Source organism: Halichoerus grypus, chromosome 6, assembly GCF_964656455.1.
Source record: "Halichoerus grypus chromosome 6, mHalGry1.hap1.1, whole genome shotgun sequence".
Taxonomy (NCBI): domain Eukaryota; kingdom Metazoa; phylum Chordata; class Mammalia; order Carnivora; family Phocidae; genus Halichoerus; species Halichoerus grypus.
In genome coordinates this window covers 22944497-22961920 of record NC_135717.1, presented here as the reverse complement: position 1 = coordinate 22961920, position 17424 = coordinate 22944497, and the positions used below count along the sequence as shown (strand labels likewise).

Sequence of the window (17424 nt, the reverse complement as noted above, 5' to 3'; positions counted from 1 at the left end):
CCAATATCTCCCTGCAGATTCATGACTCACCCCTTCCTACCTCAAGACAGGTGGTGTTTTTCTGCTTGTAAAGATCCAGATATATATTCTTACATCTCAGGCTGATTTCATGGGTGTTCAGAATGGTTTGGTAGATATCCAGCTAAATTCAGGGGACCAATTGAAACAAGGTCCCCTCCTCTTCCACCATCTTGCCTCTTCTCTCATCTGTTTATTTTTTAATCTGATTGTGTATGTGTTGCATGTGTGTATGCATGTTGAGTTATGTAAGTTCTTTATGTATTTTCAATATTAAACACTTAATTAGATTTGTCATTTGCAAATATCCTCTCCCATTCACTAGGTTGCCTTTTTGTTGTATGGCTGTGCAGAAGCTTTTTATTTTGGTTTAGTCCCAATAATTTATTTTTGCTTTTGTTTTCCTGGCCTCAGGAGATATATCCACAAATGTGTTGTTAAGGCCAATGTCCAAGTGATGACTGCCTGTTTTATTTTAGGAATTTTATGGTTTCAGGTCTCAAATTTAGGTCTTTAATCCATTTTGAGTTTATTTTTGTATATGGCATAAGAAAGTGGTCCAGTTGCGTTCTTTTGTATGTAGCTGTCCGGTTTTCCCAACACCGTTTATTGAAAAGACAGAATATATTGTATATTCCTGCCTCCTTTATTGTAGGTTAATTAACCAGATAAGTGTGTGTTTATTTCTGGGCTCTCTGGAGGACATTATGCTAAGTGAAATAAACCAGACAGAGAAAGATGAAAACTGCATGATCTCACTTCTACATAGAGTCTTTAAAAAGTTGAACTCATAGTACCAAAGAATAGAATGGTGGTTACCAGGTGCAAGGAGGTGGGGAAAGTGAGAAATGTTGGTCAAAGAGTACAAACTTTCAGTTATAAGTAAGTTTTGGAGACCTACTGGTCGCCACAAATACTGCATGGTGACTATATTTAATAATATACTGTAAATTTGAAATCTGACAAGAGAGTAAATCTCAAGTGTTCTTATCACAAAAAAAGTAAGTATGTGAAGTGATGGATATGTTAATTTGCTTGATTATGGTAATCATTTTATAATATATACATATATCAAAACATCATATTCTATACCTTAAACATATAATTTTTGTCAATCATATTTCAAAAAGCTGGGGGGGGAGCTGGAAAGCAAGAAGATAAAAAGAAAACAAATGGACTAAATATAATCCATTTGACACTTTTAAGAGAGTGTATGTATGTTTGTGCCTTTTTATAAAGGTATGTGGAAAATATCAGTACTATCTCTAGGTAGTAGGAATTTTGCCTTGCACTTATTTATATTCTCTAATGGAAATTTATTACCAATAAACAAAATATGAAAACAAAAAAAAACTTAAGAAAAATGAAAGAGAAAAATATTTAATGATTATATTTTAAAAGCACAATAGTCCTCAGATTTTAGTATCAAACAAAAAACATGCTACAAGAATATCTTTTTTTTTTAAGATTTTTTATTTATTTATTTGAGAGAGAGAATGAGATAGAGCATGAGAGGGGGGAGGGTCAGAGGGAGAAGCAGACTCCCCACTTAGCAGGGAGCCCGATGCGGGACTCGATTCAGGGACTCCAGGATCATGACCTGAGCTGAAGGCAGTTGCTTAACCAACTGAGCCACCCAGGCGCCCCGCTTATAAGAATATCTTAAAGCAGGTTTTTTAATGTATTTAATGTATGGGTTTTTTAAGGTAGAGAAGTCTTATCAATCTACTCATTGCTTTTGATTGTCATAGTTCAGAATTTATTAATATTCTTTTTCATGCAAATGCTCACAGGAAGGTATTAAAAAAATTTTGATAATTCTGGGGTTTACAAAAAATACACCTGGAGCACCTGGGTGGCTCAGTCAGTTAAGCGTCTGCCTTCAGCTCAGATCATGATCCCAGGGTCCTGGGATCGAGTCTCACATCAGGATCCTTGCTCGGCAGGGAGCCTGCTTCTCCCTCTGCCCCTCCCCCTGCTTGTGCACTCACGCTCTCTCTCTGTCTCTCTCACAAATAAGTAAATAAAAATCTTTTTAAAAAAAGAAAAAATACACCTTTCAAATCATATATTTTCTACTAAGGGTTTTACCACTTTGACCAATGTAATTAATCTTTCCTATCTCTCAATATACTGGGATATATTGTTTCTCCCACTTTTCTTCTTATAATTTTTCTCCTTAGATTATAATTATCCCTATATATCTCTTCACCTCTTTCAAGTATCCACACACAAAGAGCCAGTTTTAGACATAGGCAGTAGTAAGAAATGTTAGGACTTAAAAAAAAAAAAAAAAAAAACCTCTATTATATAAATGTCCCCATCATTTCACAAAACAAAGAACATTTTAACCCCCAAAGGAGAGTAATTATCTTTGACTAGAGGTAAGTTTTAAGTTAAATAAGTTCAGCTTATGTAACATACAATATATTGTAATTGCTTTTCTCATGATGTCTCAGAATGGTATAAACTTTGCTATGGATTTTCAGCAGCCCTCTGGTTTATTGGGAGCACTATTATCATGCTGCCTCTATACAGAACACCTTACAATCAGTGAGAAAGATCAAGGAGTCTTCCAAATTTGGAACCTTGTTTGACTTTCCCTAAATAAAATATATTGAGTCTATAGTCAAAATGAAATGTGTTGTGCTTTTTGTTATGTGTGTTTGTAGGGTCAATAACCTGGCAGATTCCCAAATGGATATTCAGGATACCCACTCTCCTTCCTTGAAGGGCCAAAAAATGAGACAAGACATGAAGTGGAATATGAATATGCCCAGATATCATGAGAGAGCTGTTTTTTCTAGATTGAATGAAATTGCTACTATTAAATTTAATACTGGGGTGAGCAAATTCACTAAGAATGTAAACCTAGTATGTTTGGCTTGGGTACAATATGTACACTTTGTTTAATATTTTAACTTAAAAGATGTTTGGAGTTTAGACATAGAAGATCCAGCCAGACATGGACCCCATTAATTTCCTGATGCAGGAGAAATGGGTTCTGGATAAAGATCACAGCTGCTGCTTTCGCCATTAATTCTCAGAATCACTTTGAAAAGTTCTCATTTATTTTCTTTTATGACAAGACCCAAAATTATGGCTGTTATAATCAGAAGATATTGGCTGACCAGATTAGGGGCATTTTCTCATGATGAACCATAGTTTGTATATCAAAACTTAACAAACCATAATAGTTATATACAAATTTTATGGGGATAGTTCCCTGTAAAATTGACAAATAGATTATGGTTTAGTATTAAATAAAAGAAATAAATATAATTTTGTTTTTCTGATCAGAAAGACTACAAGTATATTAATGAATAAAATAATCTTGATAAGATTTTCAATGTAGTTAGATCAGAAATAGATATTAATCCTTTCCCTTAATATCTTACACAAATAAAATTTTATTCCATCCTACTTATTTTCTTGGCCTCAAGGATATATTTGTATTATATGTGTATATCTAGTGTGATAAAAATTTGGAGCATTTATATTAATGGGTTTCACTATGAATTTCCTACTTGGGTCACCACCCATTGTAATGCTGTGTTTCTCTCCTCTTTTTAGTTTTCACTTTACTGCCAGCAATTTCATTCCATGTTTATAAAGAGAGCACTATTCACTTGGCGCAATTGGAAGTTGATGTTGCTACAGATATCAGTAATTTTGGTTTTCACTTCGTATCTTTTAAGAACTGCACAGTCACATCTTGACCTACCCATGAGAGAATTGGACTTGAGTCAATATGGTCAAACAATTGTACCTTACTCAATTTCAGGGAATTCTGATTTGGCTCTGAATTTCATAAATAATCTTAAGATTTTTCTAAAACGTAAGAATCAAGAACTTTGGGAAGTGCAAGGTAAGACCCATAGGGAATAAAAGAGACTGCTGCTATATGAAGACCCATTTGTATTACGTACAAAGAAGGGACTTAACTATGCTATTTAGCTACCCATTTCTTTCTTTTCCTACTAATTACCAGTATCTTAGAGACAGCTAAATCAGAGGCAAAAAACAAAAAAGTATACTTCAAGACAACTGGCCACAAAAGTTAATAACTAATGGAGACATTTGGCTGTAGGTTGTCTTTCAGCTAATCACATCACCTTTCAGAGGATGAGTTAAAGAGCCCAAATACTATATTGCTGCAAAATTTAGCGCAAAATTTTTATTCTGATCAAGATACAGAAATGTTTCTCTAGCTCTCAAGGTGAAATGTTGATTCCAAGAGCTGAAGTTTGCCCTTCAGTCTACTATGTTCATCTTTTAAAAAACAAATGGCAGAATACTTAATAGATTGACTCCTCAGAACTAATTTTTAGAAAGTAGTATAAATAGTTATATTTAATTTGTTCAATGCTTACCTTTGGTAAAAACCATACTAAACACTTCCTCTGCATTATCTTTCTTAATGATAAAAGCAACCCTTTTATGTAGCTTATTTGTTATCTATTCCTTTGTAGCAAATTACCCTAAAACCTAGTGAATGGAAAATTTGAATTTTTTGGTATGATGGAAGGAACTCCTTCTCTCACAAAAGCAACAAAGATACTTGGAAAACAGTTTTATAAATCAGCCAATTAAGAACACTGGAAATTAACCAAAAGCACAGAACAAACTAAAAGGTGTCTATTCCAAACTACCAAACCTCTATAAAAAGAGTAAGGTCTGTGGCATTTTAACTTAGAACTATTCCTATCACTCTCCCTCCTCAGCTCAGTGAAATGGTAGCCATGAAAAGCCTTGAAGTTGATTGAAAGAACTGATCTATTTAGAGCTGTGTTAAAAGCCCCATCTCTAGAGCACTGTCAATAATTTAACTAAAATAATAGGTCCCTGAAAAACTCCATTCCCAGGGGATTGTTCCTATCGGATTTGAATCAGGGCTCAGCTTTTTTGGAAAAAGCTCTATCCACAGGGCATTAATAAAAACAGGAGCAATCTGCTGGTAACATCATCACAGTTGGCTAAGGCTGTGATTTCAGTTGAGCCAAACAAGAGCCTGGCCACAAATTAATTTTGAAGGCATACCTGGAGAGCTAGATAACCAAAATGAACTTTGAAAAGTTCTGATATTCCTGAGGATATAGAAGGCTCAGAATGGTAGTGTGTATGACCAGAAATGACCAAGGAAAGAAGACTCCAGTCAGAAAGCTCTAGTTGATGTTGAGACCTGGTCAAGCAAGAAGTAAAAGTTGAAGCTGACTTATAAACTGCCTTAAATTTGAAGTATGCCTTTATACACAGATCCCTTTGGCAAATAATGGAAGACTTACTGGTTCTAGGCATTTAAAGAAATCTTTTAGCTGATTACTAAATTATACTGACCCAGGGATGACTCCTAGGAACTGGTTTTAAAAATAAAAGCCAGAATTTTTTAAGCCTGTCAGAGAAATAAGTGGCTGCACACTGTAGAGGATACAGAATCTACAGAATTAGTCCACATAAGTCACTAGCCAAATGAGCAGCAACAAGTTTAAAAAAAAAAAAAAAATGAAAAGGCAATAACAGCAAACAAGAGATGGGGAGGGGAGTTCAGATACCAGAGTTGTTAAACTACTTATCTTAAATGTCCAGTTTCCACAACAACAATAACAGAGAAAGGAAAGAATTATGGGCTGAATTGTGTCCCCTTAAAATTCATAAAATGAAGTCCTACCCCCAGTACCTCAGAATGTGACTATATTTGGATATAGTTTCTGTCAAAAGTAATTAAGTATAAGACTTACTTAGGTCACTAGGGTGGGCCCTAATCCAATAGACTGGTATCCTTATAACAAAAGGAGATTAGGACACAGACATGCATACTCAGAGGAAAGACCATGTGAAGACACAGTGAGAAGACAGCCATCTACAAACCAAGGAGAAAGGCCTTCAGAAGAAACCAACCTTGCTGACACTTTGACTTGAACTTCTAGCCTCTAGAACTGAGGGCAAATAAATTTCTGTTATTTATGCCACTCATTCTGTGGTACTTTCTTATGCCAGTCCCAGAAAACTACAGAAAGAAACAACCATATGACCCAAACATGAGGGGGGGTGGGGACTGAAGCCAGTACATGTCCTTGAGGGAGGCCAGATGTTGAACTTAATACACAAAGACTTTTTTTTTTTTTAATTTTATTATGTTATGTTAGTCACCATACAATACATCATTAGTTTTTGATGTGGTGATCCACGATCCATTGTTTTCGTATTACACCCAGTGCTCCATGCAGTACGTGCCCTCCTAAATACCCATCACCGGGCTAACCAACCCCCGCCTCCCCTCTAAAACCCTGTTTGTTTCTCAGAGTCCATAGTCTCTCATGGTTCATCTCTCCCTCCAATTCCCTCCCCCCTCATTTTTCCCTTCCTTCGCCTAATGTCCTCCATGCTATTCCTTATGTTCCACAAATAAGTGAAACCATATGATAATTGACTTTCTCTGCTTGACTTATATCACTTAGCATAATCTCCTCCAGTCCCATCCATGTTGATATAAAAGTTGGGTATTCATCCTTTCTGATGGCTGAGTAATATTCCATTGTATATATGGACCACATCTTCTTTATCCATTCATCTGTTGAAGGGCATCTCGGCTCTTTCCAGTTTGGCTATTGCGGACATTGCTGCTATGAACATTGGGGTGCATATGGCCCTTCTTTTCACTACATCTGTGTCTTTGGGGTAAATACCCAGGAGTGCAATTGCTGGGTCATAGGGTAGCTCTATTTTTAACTTTTTGAGACACCTCCACACTGTTTTCCAAAGTGACTCTACCAACTTGCATTCCCACCAACAGTGTAAGAGGGTTCCCCTTTCACCACAACCTCTCCAACATTTGTTGTTCCTTTCCTGTCCATTTTTGCCATTCTAACTGGTGTAAGGTGGTATCTCAGTGTGGTTTTGATTTGGATTTCCCTGATGGCTAATGATGATGAACATTTTTTCATGTGTCTGTTAGCCATTTGTATGTCTTCTTCAGAGAAGTGTCTTTTCATATCTTCTGCCCACTTTTTGACTTGATTATTTGTTTTTTGGGTGTTGAGTTTGAGAAGTTCTTTATAGATCTTGGATACCAGCCCTTTATCTGTAGTGTCATTTGCAAATATCTTCTCCCATTCTGTGGGTTGCCTCTTTGTTTTGTTGACTGTTTCCTTTGCTGTGCAGAAGCTTTTTATCTTGATGAAGTCCCAAAAGTTCATTTTTGCTTTAGTTTCACTAGCTTTTGGAGATGTATCTTGAAAGAAGTTGCTGTGGCCAATGTCAAAGAGGTTACTGCCTATGTTCTCCTCTAGGATTTTGATGGATTCCTGTCTCACATTGAGGTCTTTCATCCATTTTGAGTTTATCTTTGTGAATGGTGTTAGAGAATGGTCAAGTTTCATTCTTCTGCATGTGGCTGTCCAATTTTCCCAGCACCATTTATTGAAGAGACTGTCTTTTTTCCATTGCATGTTTTTTCCTGCTTTGTCAAAGATTATTTGACCATAGAGTTGAGAGTCCATATCTGGGCTCTCTATTCTGTTCCATTGGTCTGTATGTCTGTTTTTGTGCCAGTACCTTGCTGTCTTGGTGATCACAGCTTTGTAATATAGCTTGAAATTGGGCTACGTGATGCCCCCAGCTTTGTTTTTTTTTTTTTTTTTCAACATTTCCTTGGTGATTCGGGGTCTTTTCTGATTCCATACAAATTTTAGGATTGTTTGTTCCAGCACTTTGAAAAATGTCATTGGAATTTTGATTGGGATGGCATTGAAGGTATAGATTGCTCTGGGTAGCATAGACATTTTAACAATGTTTATTCTTCCGATCCATGAGCATGGAATATTTTTCCATCTTTTTGTGCCTTCTTCAATTTCTTTCATGAGTGTTCTGTAGTTCCTAGAGTATAGATCCTTTACCTCTTTGGTTAGATTTATTCCGAGGTATCTTATGGTTTTTGGTGCTATTGTAAATGGAATCGTTTCTCTAATTTCTCTTTCTACAGTTGCGTTGTTAGTGTATAAGAAAGCAACTGATTTCTGTGCATTGATTTTGTATCCTGCCACATTACTGAATTGCTGTATGAGTTCTAGTAATGTGGGGTTGAGTCTTGGGTTTTCCACATAAAGTATCATGTCATCTGCGAAAAGAGAGAGTTTGACTTCTTTGCCAGTTTGAATACCTTTTATTTCTTTTTGTTGTCTGATTGCTGTTGCTAGGACTTCTAGTACTATGTTGAACAGTAGTGGCGAGAGTGGGCATCCTTGACGTGTTCCTGATCTTAAGGAAAAGGCTCTCAGCTTTTCCCCATTGAGGATGATATTCGCTGTGGGTTTTTCATAAATGGATTTTATGAACTTGAGGAATGTTCCCTCTATCCCTATACTCTGAAGAGTTTTAATCAGGAAGGGATGTTGTATTTTCTCAAATGCTTTTTCTGCATCAATTGAGAGGACCATATGGTTCTTCTCCCTCCTCTTATTAATGTGTTCTATCACATTGATTGATTTGCAAATGTTGAACCACCCTCGCATCCCAGGGATAAATCCCACTTGGTCGTAGTGGATGATCCTTTTAATGTATTGTTGGATCCTATTAGCTAGGATTTTGTTGAGGATTTTGGAATCCATATTCATCAGGGATATCGGTCTGGAATTCTCCTTTTTGATGAGGTCTTTGCCTGGTTTGGGGATTAAGGTAATGCTGGCCTCATAGAATGAGTTTGGAAGTTTTCCTTCTGTTTCTATTTTTTGAAACAGCTTCAGTAGAATAGGTATTATTTCTTCTTTGAATGTTTGGTAGAATTCCCCAGGGAACCATCAGGCCCTGGACTCTTGTTTTTTGGGAGGTTTTTGATCACTGCTTCAATCTCGTTACTGGTTATTGGCCTATTCAGGTTGTCAATTTCGTCCTGTTTCAGTCTTGGCAGCTTATAGGTTTCCAGGAAGGCCTCCATTTCATCCAGATTGCTCAGTTTATTGGCATATAGTTGTTGATAATAATTTCTAATAATTGTTTCTATTTCCTTGGTGTTAGTCGTGATCTCTCCCCTTTCATTCATAATTTTATTAATTTGGGTCCTTTCTCTTTTCTTTTGGATAAGTCTGGCCAGTGGTTTATTGATCTTATTAACTCTTTCAAAGAACCAACTTCTAGTTTCGTTGATTTGATCTACTGTGTTTCTGGTTTCTAATTCATTGATTTCTGCTCTAATTTTAATTATTTCTCTTCTAATGCGTGGCTTAGTCATCATTTGTTGCTTTTTCTCTAGTTCCTTAAGGTGTAGAGTTAGTTGGTGAATTTGGGATTTTTCTGGTTTTTTGAGTGAGGCTTGGATGGCTATGTATTTCCCCCTAAGGACCGCCTTTGCAGTATTCCATAGGTTTTGGACCGATGTGTTTTCATTCTCATTGATTTCCATGAATTGTTTAAGTTCTTCTTTGATTTCCTGGTTGACCCAAACATTCTTGAGCAGAGTGGTTTTTAGCTTCCAAGTGTTTGAATTTCTGCCAAATTTTTTCTTGTGATTGAGTTCCAGTTTTAAAGCATTGTGGTCTGAGAATATGCAGGGAATAATCTCAATCTTTTGGTATCAGTTGAGACCTGATTTGTGACCCAGTATGTGGTCTATTCTGGAGAAAGTTCCATGCGTGCTCAAGAAGAATGAGTATTCTGTTGTTTTAGGGTGGAATGTTCTGTAAAAATCTATGAGGTCCATCTGGTCCAATGTATCATTCAAAGCTCTTGTTTCCTTGTTGATTTTCTGCTTAGATGATCTGTCCATTGCTGAGAGTGGAGTATTGAGGTCTCCTACAATTAACGTATTGTTATCAATATGGACTCTTTATTTTGGTTAACAGTTGGCTTATGTAGATGGCTGCTCCCATGTTGGGGGCATAGATATTTACAATTGTTAGATCTTCTTGTTGGATAGACCCTTTAAGAATGATATAGTGTCCTTCTGTGTCTCCAATTACAGACTTTAGTTTAAAATCTAATTTGTCTGATATAAGAATTGCTACCCCAGCTTTCTTTTGAGGTCCACTGGCATGGAAGATGGATCTCCATCCCTTCACTTTCAGTCTGGATGTATCTTTAGGTTCAAAATGAGTCTCTTGTAGACAGCATATGGATGGGTCCTGTCTTTTTATCCAATCTGCAACCCTGTGCCATTTTATGGGAGCTTTTAGGCCATTCATGTAAAGAGTGATTATTGAAAGATATCAATTAATTGTCACCATGTTGCCTGTGAAGATATTGTTTTTATAGATTGTCCCTGTATATATCTGTTGTACATGGCTCTTGGGGTCTTTCTCCTTTTATAGAACCCCCCTTAATATTTCTTGCAGGGCCGGCTTAGTGGTCACATATTCTTTCAGTTTTTGCTGGTCGTGGAAGCTCTGCATCTCTCCATCCATTCTAAATGACAGCTTTGCCAGATAAAGTATTCTTGGCTGCATGTTCTTCTCATTTAGTACCCTGAATATGTCTTGCCAGGCCTTTCTGGCTTGCCAGGTCTCTGTGGATAGGTCTGATGTTATTCTGATGTTCCTCCCTCTGTACGTAAGGAATCTCTTCCCCCTAACTGCCCTTAAGGTGGTTTCCTTGGTTCTAAGATTTGCAAGTTTTACTATTACAGGTTGGGGTGTTGGCCTGTTTTCCTTGATCTTGGGAGGGGTCCTCTCTGCCTCTAGGACGGGAATGTTTGTTTCATTCCCCAGATTAGGGAAGTTCTCAGCTACGATTTACTCAAATACATCTTCTAGTCCTCTCTCTCTCTCCACTCCCTCTGGGATTTCCATTATTTTGACATTGGAACGCTTCATGGTGTCACTTATTTCTCTGATTCTATTTTCATGGATTCTGAGGGTTTTTTTTCCCCTGGCCTCTCTTTTCCCTTTTTATCTATTAAATTGTCTTCCAGGTCGCTTATTCGTTCTTCCTCCTCAGTTATCCTAGCTGTTAGATTATCTAGATTGGATTGGATCTCACTGATAGCATTTTTAAGTTCTGCCAATTCACCTTTCATTTCTGCCCTTAGAGACTCTATGTTGCCATTAATTGATTTCTCCATTCTAGCCATTGTCTTCACAATTGTTAGCCTGAATTCCATCTCTGACGTCTTGGTTATATCTGCATCCATTTGTAAATCTGCAGCATAGGTCATAATCTCTGAGTCTTTTCTATTTTGGGGTCTCCACCTCCTAGTCATTCTGTTGATGGGTGGTTGAGGGAATGTATAGAGTCCAAATTATTGACCAGTACCCAAGCAAGTTACACCTGTTTTCTTGGGACCTTAGGGTTGCTGGCCTCTGGTTTTCCCAGCCTGTCTTCTGGCGGAGGGGCCTGCCACGCTGTTACTCAGGCAACCCTGTTTGGGCGGAGTTGCCCTGCCCCCCTGTGGTAGGGATGGGCTCAGCAGGAATCAGTTTTGGGGGCTTTTGTTCTCTGGCGGTTTTCCCTGGCGGCTTTCCACGTCTCTTCCTCGAGTCAGAGCAGAAGAGACCGTTTCCAACACTGCCTCAGAGCAGAGAGACCGCAGTCTGTTCAGTGAGCTCTCCAGGCCACACTATCTCCATTTCTGTCCGTGCTGCTATAAACTGCAACAGCCTGGGTTGTGCGCCCCTCCGCAGCACCCCCAGTCCTGCCTCCAGGTCAGGGTATATCTCTGCCCTTTGTGCTTCTAAAATTGCCCCCTGCTCCCAGTTCGCCCACGTGACCCCGCCTCTCTGGGTTTCCGCCCTGGGGGTTGCCCTAAAGTCCTTTCCCCACCGCTACCAGTCTGTCAGTCTGTGCCCCGTCCCCAGTGCATGAGGCTGTTGCTCACCGGCGGTGTAGGATCCCCACAGCCAGGCTCCCTCCCACTGCCGTTTATCCTCCAATATCTGCCCGCAGAATCAGGGCTCGCGCTTCATACCTCAAAACCAACCGCCTGCGATATTCTGCTTGTAGAGATCCAGATCTTCTTACATCTCAGGCTGGTTTCGTGGGTGCTCAGAGTGGTCTGGTAGATATCCAGCTCAATTCTGGGGACCAGTTGAAATAGGGTCCCCCACTCCTCCGCCATCTTTCCTCCCTCCCAGACAAAAACTTTAAATCAGCTACTACAAATATTTTCAAAATACCAAAGGAAATATGTTTAAAGAATAAAGGAAAGTATAGTAACTATGTCTCCACAAAGAGAATATTAATAAACAAATAATTTTTAAAAAAATAAACAGATTTTTTAGTTGAAAAGCATGATTGAGAGAAAAAAAAAGTGGAAGAAAGATGGTGGAGTAGGAGGATGCCATCCCACATTTTTCAGCTAGATATTGTCCACATCCAAGTCAACAAACCAGAGAGTGATCCAAAGACTGGCAGAACAAACTGCACAACTAAATATAGAGAAGCTACAACTGAAGGGTTAGAAAGATCAGAAAGGCAGAGGAAGGCTGCCTGCAACAGGGAGGGAGCTGTAAGGGCAGAGAGGGCACAGAACCCTCACACCGGGGTACTCGCATGGGGAAGACTACTCCCATAATATTTGGCTTTAAAAACCAGAGGGGCTGAATTCCATGAGTTTATGAAAACAGTGGTACTTGGAGTGGTACTTTAAAAGTCTGTTGACTAAACACTGGGTGAGCTAGAAGGATGAGTCATACCTTGGTTGTCACCCTTAAAGAGACAGCAACCTACACAGAGGGGCAACATAAAAATGTCAGTTTACACAGCACTGGGGGCAAACGGGAGACAGATCTGTTCATACTGATTTTGGAGTGTGTTGGAGAACTTCAAAAATGAGGGAACTGACAGGTGTTGTTTTCTCCCTTGCCCCCCAGCATGAACAAAGAGCCACCTGAGAGAGTCAGGGGGCTGCACAGACACTTGCTACCTTACCAGCTAGCAGTGCACCACACCCTGAGTTCTCCTGAAGACTAGCCCACTCCAAGCTTCCTAGCCTAGGCCCTGGGCTCAAGGTAAATTTTATTAAAACCATGTGTGCACTCCAACCAGCTGCTGGGTACACTGCTGTTGCAGCATGCCACACACATGTGTAACAGTGCCCAGCCATGTGCCTCCAGCCACAGACACATGCCACATACTCACAGCTGCCAGCATGTGCCAGGCCCAGTCTTGCCCAACCTCAGCCCCAGCAGCCCTGGTATGCAGCCCCCAGCTGCCACAGTGCTTCAGGAGATCCAGCGTAGGACTAGTGGCCCAGCACAAATTTTCCAAATACTGTCACTTTGCTCCCAATTCCCCAGCTGGCACACCCCCTCAGAGCTGGCCTCCTTGGATCCCACTAACACCACAGAGAATAAGCACAGCCCATAGCAGACAGAGAGTCAGTGCAGATGACTACACTGAAAGGAAAAGTGACTCAAACACAACAATAGGGTGTAAGCAACATACATAGATACTCTTTTAAAGTGCTAGTTTCTGGCGAACAGAGGATACTGCACTGCAAGGCACTCCAGGACCTCTTCTTCATAAAGTGACTATTTTCAAGAGCAGAAGACACAGCTGACTTTCTTAACACAAAGAAAGAGACAGAGGCAGACAAAATGAAGAGATAGAGAAATGTATCCCAAATGAAAGAACAGGACAAGGCCACAGCCAGAGATATAAGCAAAACAGATATAAGTATCATGCCTCATAGAGAATTTAAAGCAATGATCATAAAGATACTCACTGGACTTGAGAAAAGAGTGGAATAAAAAATAATGAAATCTTGACATTTGCAACAACATGGATGAAGCTAGTGTATAATGCTAAGTGAAATAATTCAGAGAAAGACAAATACCATGTGATTTCACTCATATATGGAATTTAAGAAAATGAATGAGCTTAGGGAAAAAAAGAGAGGCAAACCAAGAAACGGACTCTTTTAAAAAAATTCAATTTAATTAACATATATTATACTATTAGTTTCAGAGATAGAATTTAGCGATTCATCAGTTGCATATAACACCCAGTGCTCATTCTATCAAGTGCCCTCCTTAATGCCCATCACCCAGTTACCCTATACCTCTACCCTCCTCCCCTCCAGCAACCCTCAGTTTGTTTCCTATAGTTAAGAATCTCCTATGGTTTGTCTCACTCTCTGTTTTTGTCTTATTTTTCCTTCCCTTACCCTGTGTTCATCTGTTTTGTTTAAGTTCCACATATGAGTGCAATCATATGGTATTTGTCTTTCTCTGACTGACATTTCATTTAGCATAATACCCTCTAGTTCCATCCACTTTGTTGTAAATGGCAAGATTTCATTCTTTTGATGGCTAAGTAATATTCCACATCTTCTTTATCCATTCATCTGTCGATGGACATCTGGGCTCTCAAGAAGCAGACTCTTTTATTTTTATTATTATTATGTTATGTTAGTCACCATACAATACATCATTAGTTTTTGATGTAGTGATCCACGATTCATTGTTTTTATATAACACCCAGTGTTCCATGCAGTACGTGCCCTCCTTAATACCCATCACCAGGCTAACCCATCCCCCCACCCCCCTCCACTCTAAAACCCTCAGTTTGTTTCTCAGAGTCCATAGTCTCTCATGGTTCATCTCCCCCTCCAATTTCCCCCCCTTCATTTTTCCCCTTCTTCTCCTAATGTCCTCCATGCTACTTCTTATGTTCCACAAATAAGTGAAACCATATGATAATTGACTTTCTCTAAGAAGCAGACTCTTAACTATAGAAAACAAACTGGTGGTTATCAGAGGGGATGTGGGTAGGGGTATGGTCTAAATAGGTGATGGAAATTGAGTGCTCTTGTTGTAATGAGCACCAACTATTGTATCAAGAGTTGAATCACTAAATTATACACCTAAAACTAGTATTACACTGTATGTTAATTAACTGCAACTTAAATAAAACTTTAAAAAATCAAATAAGCCTTGTATGACCTTGAACTTATGAGGCAATCATCTGTTCAGTGCGAGAAATCTTCAGCTGTAAACTTCTCAAATCTAGTCAACAACTGACAGCTGTCACTGGATACCTGGATTGTTGGCAAAATACTACTCATTAAGCTTGCTAAACATAGAAAATTAAAAGATTTCTGGTCACCTAAATCACTAAACCCCAAATGTACCCAAGAATTGTCAAGAGTCAGATAAACTCTGGAAGGAGCAAATCAGTTGGCCTATCACCTCCTTTTGGAAAAGAAGAACAAAGACAATGAATGTTTTCAGAAAAGGAACTATGTCCAAACCATGCAAGGCTTATTACAAAAGTAACCAGTTGGCATCCACAGAATGCCAAATTCAAACTCTACAACAACCACATAGAAAGTGTACAGCTGGGAGTTCAAGGTCTAGGAGAAATATATCCAGCTAGAGCAAACCTCACCAAGGAGTATACTTTGAAAGCAACTGACCTAAAAGTTTTCATGAGGGATAACACAAAAACCAATGATGTCTAACAGAAGGCTCCAGATCTGTTAAAGTAGCAGGTGGTTATCAATGCCATATGATGATCTGATTTAATTGACATGACAGTCTTGAGGCTGTGAAGTGAAAGAACATAGTTGACCTGAAGTGTAATGAATAACCCAGTCATATGGCACATCTTAAAACAAATGCAGAATTCTCCTAGGCACTCAGTGAACACTTAAAAGGATCCTTTATTAGCTCAGAAAATTGAAAACCTGATAAATGTGAGTCTGGTTACAATTTGGTGATGGTTTGTTTAGCTCCCTTTTCTTTCCCTTCCTATGGAAAGAGGAACTGGGACTATAGTGAGCAGAATGGAGGAAAAAAGGAGAGAAGATGAAAAAGAGAAACAATTTAAATGTATATATGTATACACATTCATCCATGGACAATTCAGAGATGTGTGCTCACATTCTTTGTGCAACCACTGTTTTCGTGGCCCTCTCGGTGCAGGCTTAGTCTATTCACTGACACATGTTCTGTGTTTCCTCCCTATAACGTTCAATCACTATCTCAACTCTTCTCTCCATAGGTCATATTTTAATTTTTGGACAGCAAACATGTTTGGGAAGGAGGGATGTTTGGCCCAATTGTTTGGCCCACCTTACTAAGTACTTTTATCTCTCCCAGTAAAAGTCCCACAGCAATTCACACACATACACACACACATACACACAAAGAGTTAATAAGCAGAAAAAGAAGGAAAACTTCCAATTCGTTATATGACTCCAGCATTACCCTGATACCAAAACCACTAAAGGCACCACTAAAAAAGAGTGCAGGCCAACATCGCTGATTAACACAGATGCAAAAATCCTCAACAAAGTACTAGCAAACTGAATCCAACAATACAGTAAAAAACAAAACAAAACAAAAAACATTCACCACAATAAAGTGGGATCTGTTCCTGGGTTGCAAGGGTGGTTTAATATTCACAAATCAATTAATGTGATACATCACATCAATAGGAGAAAAGATAAGAACCATATGATCATTTCAGTACATGCAGGAAAAGCATTTGACAAAATACAGCATCCATTCATGATAAAAACCTCAAGAAAATAAGTTTAGAGGGAAATTACCTCAACATAATAAAGGCCATATATGAAAAATGCACAGCTAACATCATGCTCAGTGGGGCAAAACTGAGAGCTTTTCTCCTAAGATCAGGAACAAAGATGTCCACTCTCACCACTTTTATGCAACATAGTACTAGAAGTCCTAGCCTCAGCAGTTAGACAATGAAAAGAAATAGAAGACAAATACCATATGATTTCACTCATGTGGAATTTAAGAAACAAAACAAACAAGCAAAGGAAAAAAAATAAGAGAAATCAAGAAGCAGACTCTTAATTACAGAGAACAAATCGATGGTTCACCCAAGATGGGGTGGGGTATGGGGGATAGGTTAAATAGGTGATGGTGATTAAGAAATGCACTTAACATGATGAGCACTGGGTGGGGGTATGGAAGTGTTGAATTACTATTTGTACATTTGAAACTAATATTACACTGTATGCTAACTAACTGGAGTTAAAAATAAAAAGTCTTAAAAAGAAAAACAATTAGAAAAACAAAAAGAAAAGCATGACTGAAATTAAAAGTTAAACACAAGCAGGGGAGTGGGAGAGGAAAGCAGGCTTTCAACAACAGACTTGAATTTTCAGAAAAATGAATCAGCTATATTGAAGGTAGGTCAGTAAAGGTCAGTAAAGATTATCTTTCTGTGGAACAGAAAGAAGAAAAAAGTGGGGGAGGGGAGCTTCTGATAAATATGGAACAATAGCAAGCATGCCAATATATACATAATGGGAGTACCAGAAGGTGAGGAGAATGATAAAGGGGCAAAAAGTAATAATAATTTAACGAAAAAATGGCTGAAAACTTCTCAAATTTGAGAAAAAACATTGATCTTTACATACAAGAAGCTCAATAAGTTCTAAGTATGATTAACTCAAAGATATCTACACTTAGACACATTATAATCAAAGTAGTGAAAATCAAAGAA

General features: G+C 38.5%; 1 protein-coding gene across 1 annotated transcript in view; it reads left to right on the top strand.

Annotated features, from left to right (window-relative positions):
- The window catches only part of LOC118549013 (phospholipid-transporting ATPase ABCA3-like), a 191444-nt gene that overhangs the window by 109399 nt on the left and 64621 nt on the right, over positions 1 to 17424 (top strand). Inside the window, exons 17-18 of the mRNA XM_036113189.2 lie at positions 2691 to 2862; positions 3592 to 3886. Coding sequence (XP_035969082.2) covers positions 2691 to 2862; positions 3592 to 3886 — 467 coding nt within the window. The remainder of the gene's footprint in view (positions 1 to 2690; positions 2863 to 3591; positions 3887 to 17424) is intronic.